We start from the raw sequence: 7,700 nt of genomic DNA on the forward strand, positions 1-7,700 counted from the left end.
TATATAATAAAAAGCGGGAAATATTACTTCCAATATAAATATGATTATTACTATTCCATATAGTTATAGTTTGGATCATAACGAAGTTTTTTTCCCTTTTGATTTCCAGTTAGACTTTAAAAGTTGGGAAAAATGCAGCTGACTTCTTTTGTGAAAAGACACGGCTTCTCGCTGAACCCAAGGGAATCCTCCAGGCCGATCTTAAAGAACTACCGATTCTGGATTGACATGATGCGATCCATTGTCACGTAGTACAAGCACAAAGACCTTTTCCACGTGGATGAGTTGACGATGTACTCGGACGCTTCGCCTACCGGGGTGTCAGTGTCGACGACACGGCGCAGGATAAACCCGATACCAGTCTGAAGAAGACGACGGTACTGTTATGCTGCAACGCCTCCGGCACCGAGAAGCTGCCGTTATTGATCTGTGGCTCTTATCTCACTGCGATAATGGACAAGGATTACATGTACAGTCACAGTGAGGACACCTCGATAAACGACGGTCTCTTCAGGGAATGGCTGGCACGGTTGAACTGCCGTACGTCGCATGACCTTGCTGCATAAAAATCGCATCGGCTCTTTTCGGGCAACTTTCAAATTGGGCAACATTAATCATGTCTTTTTCCCCCCCGATGATTTCCCGCCGTCGAGGCCTCTGAAGAGAGACGTCTTTCACTTTGTCAACACGCTCTAGAGACGCAAGTATGTTAACGAGCAGCAACTGTTCATATTAATCCACGTTGCAAGAGATTGATCATGTGGTAAAATTCATTACGATCGGGTAAAGCCCGTATTAGACCAGGGTTTGAGATTGAGATTAGATTGAAATTTGACCCGTCAGAATAAAGTTTACTATAACATCAAGTTTAATGAATTTTACTCTGGTTAGTCAATCTAATCGCAATCTCAATCCATAGTCTGGTACGGGTTTAATATAATTTGTAATTTACTATGCTAAAATTTAAGCTGGTGAAATTTTGCGGAATGTCGACGCTCAATTTACAATTTTGGTGTTGAAATAATTTTTATTTTTATTACTTTATTGGACGTAAATTCGGGTAATAAGTATTTAACAAATTTTAAAACTCTAAAGTTTGATAATAATAAAAATTCTCTACGGGCTTTGAATACGAAAGACGCGAAAGAATCACCGAGATCAAACCAAGCAGGCTGCAGTAACTTTATCTGTGAAACTTCATCCGCGAAACTAATAGAACAAACTTGGACCGTCAACGAACATTTTCAGAATATCTTTCATTATGCAGAGGCGACTTTTGCAAAATTTAACTTTCGCGAAATACCTCCCGTAATAAATAGAAGCTTGCGCCTCAAAGGCTTAATTATCTTGCCTTGCAAGGAGCTATCGGAAATATTCGCCGTAGGTATGTGAAAGGAATCAGAGGACGCAGACGCCGATGGAACGTCGAGAACGTGAGAAGCTTGACGGAAGCGTGAAGGGAAGTCCCGCGCGATCTCGTTATCGCCATCGCCAGTTTTCAGCGAACGAGCTTCCGAACTGACGATTGCTTCCGTTGCGACGCATGGGAGGACCTGGAGACGGGGGTATCTTTCAGGAAGTTCGTCGCGTTCGCTGATTATCTCTCGGCTAATGCGTCGCATAAACAGCGCGAATCCCCCGGCAGGAGTCACAGTTATAATCTCAGAACCAGGAAAGCCTTCGGATTCGATGATCTGCTCATTCGCGCGATTAATTCGAGGGTGAGGGACCTGGTTGCTGGGGTCGAGCGAGTAGAAATTTAAAAGAGACCTGTGCGGAAAAGGACATCGATTGGAAGAGAAAGAAATTGCTGAAGAGATCGCATGGCAAGCCTCAATTAGACGAAGACCTTTACGAAGAGGCCAAGTCGAGCGATGAATCAACGTCGGGGGAAAATGAAGACATCGCCGTTATTCCAACGTCGTCGGCGAAGCCTCCGAAGGTTATCGACATCCGGACGATCGAAGGTACAGCCGGGCGCTTTAAATGACGTCCACCTGACAACGCAAGCGAGCATGAACAAATCGAGGGCGGACACGGAATACGATTGTATGCTCGATAAAATGGCCCGTGAGGAGTGATGTAAAAATAGTCGAGTGCCGAGCGATCGATCAGATCTACGGAGGTCGGGCACGATGACGGCATCGCGTTGCAACAAGTGTTCGACGATACGTTTGCCGTTGATTCGGACACAAAGGAACCGAACGCGAGGGTGGTTTTCCTGCGCCACCCCGAGAGACGAGACGGAGTCGACCGAGCCGGACAGAGATGTCTGCCGCAGAAGTCGCTGAAGAGGCGTTGCCGACGCTGAAGAATCTCGAAACGACCCCGACAACGGCGAACCGGAGCGGAAGAGATCGAGAACCGATTGGACGAGGCAGTACGGGACTTCGTCCCGTCTGACTCGGCGCGAACTGTAACTACTGTTTCCGCCGACAGTGATGACGGCGTACCGCAATCAATGAGACAAAGGTGCTCGTGCGAGACGCGGAGGAGGATCTTTGCCACGCCCGGGTGGGGTTGAAGACGATCTTGACTTACGGCGAGCGAATGCACCTGCAAACGTGATCTTTGAAAAAAGTAACGAGACACCAATCGTAATCTTACAACTTTCCTACATGTTCTCAAGAATTGTGTAATTACGACACGAAAAGAATAATTTATTCATTAGCGTGGTGCTATTTTTCCTGTACGTTCTCTTCTCTTTTTCCGACGCTTTAAAAGAAGTAGAAATGCAAAAAAACTAATGACTTTCTTGAAATTTAGAGAGAGATGATGGACGATCTCGGGAGACTCGATCGACGTAGGATCGTGTGCAATCGAATATCCAATTATATAGTAAACAAGTTTAAAAAAAAAACGACGAAAGTTATCACGCTATAAATCTACTACATTTCTCATCGATGAACGTACTCACGTGAGTGACGATTTACTAATTGCAATCGGACCAGTTGATTGCATGGGTCAGGAAATAAACGCCTGAACAAAGGAAACTTCCTACGAATTATTATTGCAGAATTTAACACGGCGCGCTGTACGAAGAGAAAATTCTCTTCGTTGTAAAGTCGTGTTTTCCCGTGATACGCAATCGAGCGAGCAATATGGAACTTAGAGTTCGGGCGAAAGTTAATAGTTTTCCCGGTAATTCACGAAAATCGCGTCCCCGCCCACGTGGAAAATTACATCGTTCCGAAAACATCAGTTCAGACTTGAGGCTCCATTGTGCGCTTCCGCCGGATTTCTTCGCCGGATGCAATTTCCCCGAGACGCGTTTCCGTACGAAACAAAGTTGCGCTACCGTCCAAGGATTCGTAACAGGGAGGGACGCGATTTCGGGACGACATCCCCAACCCTTGAATAATACGACTTGTACACCCGGCGCACATCGCTGTGAGCGATGCTGAAGGATTAATGGCGTGTCGTCACCAACCGTAATAATTCACAGTCAGAACCGGGATGGAGGAGTATTACGATTAAAACGATAGACAGATTACTTCGAATTTCGATAAAAGAAAGGAAAAGGATTTTCAATTTACATTTATTTAATATTGCGTATAAAAAATTATTTGATGCTGCAAAAACTAGACAATAATTTGAATTAATTATCGGCTAATTAAATTATCATTTTTAATTAAATTATTCTCTAAATTATGCAAACTATTAGGTAATGTTAAGTACTTGTTAAATAATTGATTAAATTATTAAACTATTAAATGCCTATTATTTATCATCAAATAAATCTGCCACGCAAATACTTGCTAATAATATAATAAGAAGTGGTTTGATAATTTTATTTATTTAAATTTTTAGAATAAATATTTTATTCGTATTTTTTAAGGCAGGTTTTCCCCCGTCAAAATATCACTCAAACAGACAAGAAAAGATTAATTAAAAACTCTAAGGAGACATGAAGGCGTTCCAAAGTATGTTAATTAAAATTGACCTTTCAGAGTGTAGAGGACACCCTGTAGAAAACTGTGTAGATCCATCACCGCCTACTCGGATTTTTTTGTAACATTGTTATCGAGCTGTGTATATGTGTACTTTAATACTTTGTGAGCTACGTGTATATCCTCTTCAAGAGTACACTTGCATGAAGACATTTAATGCGCTTGCTTCTAGCTGCACGAAAGACATCATTACATACAGTGCATGGGCGAGATGCAATTTATCATCGTGCAACTTAGCAACCGTCCTCATGCTCAACATAATCGATTTCCGTTGCCGTACTCATTCGAGGATACCAGCACCATAGATCTCGAGTCTTAGGACAAAGTGCACTTTGGATTTATAATTCATAACAGAATATAATTTTTTTATAATTTCATAAAACTTGTGATCTACGGAGACTTCATTCTGACGCGAATTATAAGTTATCTAAAAGTCCGAGGAGTCAAACTTGCAAAAATCTAAATTCGACGCAAAGTATCGACACAAAAACGGGTACTAATTGAAACATTCGAAAAATCATGATTCTAGGAATTTCTAGAGTTTTTAGTTTGTTTTTTCTCGAATTGCAAAAATGAAAATATCGTCTTGACAAAGTATCAGAAATACATAATTGTAAAAATGGGGTTAATTACAGTGTAAACTAAAATTTTAAGAAAGTTTTAAGTTAACGATTCACAAACGCGAAAAATTGATTTGGTCGAAAATCGATAAAATTGATGTATAATTAAGAGAGGGCATACATGAGAGACCAAACATAAAAATTGCAAAATACCTCCACTTTTATTTATTGCCTCCTCCCCTTTTTGGTTCGTGCACTATAATTAAGATTAGAAAAGGAGCAGGATGAATTAACCGTTACTATAATTCAATTCTAATCTTTACAAGTGATCGTTATACAAGCGTAATAAAGTAGGCGAGTTACGTTCTTAAAGTGGAAAGAATCGACAATTAAACTTTTATTCTTTTCTTCGGAGAAGAATTAGCGCTTTTTCGCCTCGTGATGACCTAATAGTTTCTCCCTCTTAATAAACTACAATAAACCCAACTTATATCAAAGATTACTTATATCTATAGTACAAAAAGTTCGAGACATTACAAAATTTATGTACATATAACATACAAGTTTTTATGTCTAACTTGTTCTATTAGTATTGTTAGAAATGTAGTAACACGCATTTCTTTTCAAGACTTTACATTGTAAATACTTTCCTATTGTCTACAGTTTCAATTATGTTACAGTACGCGCTGGAACATCAATCATGCCGCTAGAACGAAATGTATCTCGCCAGACATACAAATGCACATGCGCGCATAAAGTGTGCGAACGGAAATATCTGGTGAATACTGTTTCGCTGAGATAGAGTTGAAACATACGATAGAACCACGTCTTTCTACACTTACATCTAACTTTATCCGAGAGATACCTGCAGCCCCCAGGCTTCTCTTTTAAATGTCAGACTAAAACCTAAAAAGTCAGATATTATTTAAAGCAAAACGACATTCTGCGTCGGTTACTTATCATTATGATAAATGTAGAATTATGTAACTTCGCAAGGTAAACCGCGTAATGTTATCTGATATGCTCGAATTTCATTTATGGACGATAAAAATCAAAGTAACTTTCGTCACGAAGTTTATTATGTAACCATCTGTTTTATATTTGTACGACAAATTTTCAAGATTATATCTGTAAGATAAATAATTTTAAGGCATATATAAAATCAACTTGGCGGTATAAAAAATATACATATACATATTTATTGGAAAAATTAAAATAAACAATTAAACGTGTTTATTTTAATTGCCCCACTTCTTTTAAATCTCAACAATATCTTAGTTATATTAATCAATGTTATATTAATCAATATTATATCTATCAAATAACAGTTAACCTTTACAATTTTGCTATTCTGTAGGTGCGAAGCTTAGTTACATACAAACTTCCAGATATCAAAATAAAGCTGTTTAAGTGATGTATTTAATATCTTATCAAGATTTTATTAAAGCCCCATAGAATTACTAATATAGTAATTCTTTACTATATAGTACTTTACTATATACCAATACAGTAATTACTAATATAACAATTTTTTGCCGAGAAGTAAAGACAGGTGGAAACAGAGGCTTGTCGACGCTTTCAGTCACCTAGCGATTTAATGTTACAATATTGAACCGCTTGAATAACGGACAGTGTTTGCTGCACTATCTCGGCGTGCACCCCCAACTCGTCTTGGTCGGCGTTTACAACGACCCACGTGTCGTCTCTTAAATTGTCGTAATTGATGTCGACGCGCTGCTGAAATTCGTCATGCTCAAACCTCTCCTTGCCCCAGTCACTGCGCAGCTTCTGGTACTGCTTGGACACCTTGAGCAACACCACGCAGTCCGGCTTCGGGAGGCCCAGATCAGCCTGCTGGCACCACCAGAGACATCTGCCCGTGTTGGCTGCCGTGTACACAGCACCGGAGGCCGCGTATCTGTCCATCACCAGAGTGACGCCGGATCGGAGCTCCTTCTCCATGTCCTCCTTGCACTCCCAGCGATTGGCGGAGAACAGCAGGTGGGCCGCCTCCGGTGGCAGATTTATCTCCTTCGACAGAAAGCTATTCAGGACAGCTCCAACTGGGGTCTTCCTGTCTGCGAAAGAAGAAACGTTCCGTTAATTACACAAAGTCGATACAATTTTGATAACATTAAACTCTATGCCCGGAGTAATTTAGATTAGTTCGAGACTTCTGGAAATTATGCATTCCTTGACTGGCGTAATTAATTCTGTCAGAACTAATTAATTACTCTTCATTTAACATCAATCGTTAAAGAATTATTTAGTTAAGATTATGAGAGGGTACATATATGTACAGTAGCTTTGCGAATTGAAACATTCCTCTCACACATACATTACTTTCGTCGCTTTCTAACGATTTTAACATTGCTACTATATTATCTTAGAGTTTTAGAAAATTGGGATTACGGTCAAGCGAAGAGTCTTTTGTGCGAAATAACACATTATCTGGCTTTTCCCTCTTAAAAGAACTCTTCACCGTCGACCGTTAATCTTTTCGAAACGGTGCGATACAATCTGTCGAGTTTGTGCGTCGCTCCATAATCGCAACGATTTAAGTGTGACATTGACAGCAACAACGCCGACACGACAAGTAACAATATTCCGGATCGTACGTGTGTACTTGGCACATTGTCATTTCTCGACACGTCTCGTTAGTCGGCGAATCCGCTTGGACTGACGGTTCAGCAGGACCTTTTTCCCGCGCAAAATAACCTAGTTTCACGACACGCGGCCCGCGACTCACTTGGGAATGCCCAGGCCTTCGCCGGGATCTGCATATCGTTGAGCGCGCTCATCAGCATCTTCACCTGGGTCGACTTGCCGGCCCGATCGCAGCCCTCCAAAACTATCAACGCGCCGCGTTTATACATGTTCGAACGCCAATTCGCACGAACGCGACGACGGCGACGCCAGCTGATGCTAAATATAGAACAGTCGTGTGCGGCACCCGCCTGAACGCTGTCACGGTCCAGTTTTACGCGATCATCGAACGCGATGCGCCCTCTGTGAACATGTACGCAAACTACGTAGTCAATGTCCACGTTTGGGCTAAGCGGATAACGTAGATGTACACGTTTTGGTTGTGTTCCGTGCTGTGTGTATGAAATGTCGATAAAAAACAGAGTTATTGAATTTTCGTTATGCCCATTCTACACCTAGGGATGATCCTACTTGTGGCTCATCC

The 7,700-nt window shown here is 41.1% G+C and overlaps 1 protein-coding gene and 1 pseudogene across 1 annotated transcript; one reads left to right on the forward strand and one right to left on the reverse strand.

Annotated features, from left to right (window-relative positions):
* Nucleotides 1–132: 132 nt before the first annotated feature.
* Nucleotides 133–2,403, forward strand: LOC105568704 (annotated as a pseudogene).
* A 2,305-nt stretch (nucleotides 2,404–4,708) lies between these two features.
* LOC105568509 (thymidylate kinase) lies at nucleotides 4,709–7,643 on the reverse strand. Its single transcript, XM_012024224.1, has 2 exons — nucleotides 7,260–7,643; nucleotides 4,709–6,588 (listed from the first exon to the last, which is right to left on the reverse strand). The coding sequence occupies exons 1-2, from the start codon at nucleotides 7,384–7,386 to the stop codon at nucleotides 6,089–6,091; spliced, it is 627 nt and encodes a 208-aa protein (XP_011879614.1). The 5' UTR covers nucleotides 7,387–7,643; the 3' UTR covers nucleotides 4,709–6,088.
* Between the last annotated feature and the right edge of the window lie 57 nt (nucleotides 7,644–7,700).

Source organism: Vollenhovia emeryi, unplaced genomic scaffold, assembly GCF_000949405.1.
Source record: "Vollenhovia emeryi isolate VEMERY1.0 unplaced genomic scaffold, V.emery_V1.0 DF939128.1, whole genome shotgun sequence".
In the NCBI taxonomy this organism is placed as follows: Eukaryota; Metazoa; Arthropoda; class Insecta; order Hymenoptera; family Formicidae; genus Vollenhovia; species Vollenhovia emeryi.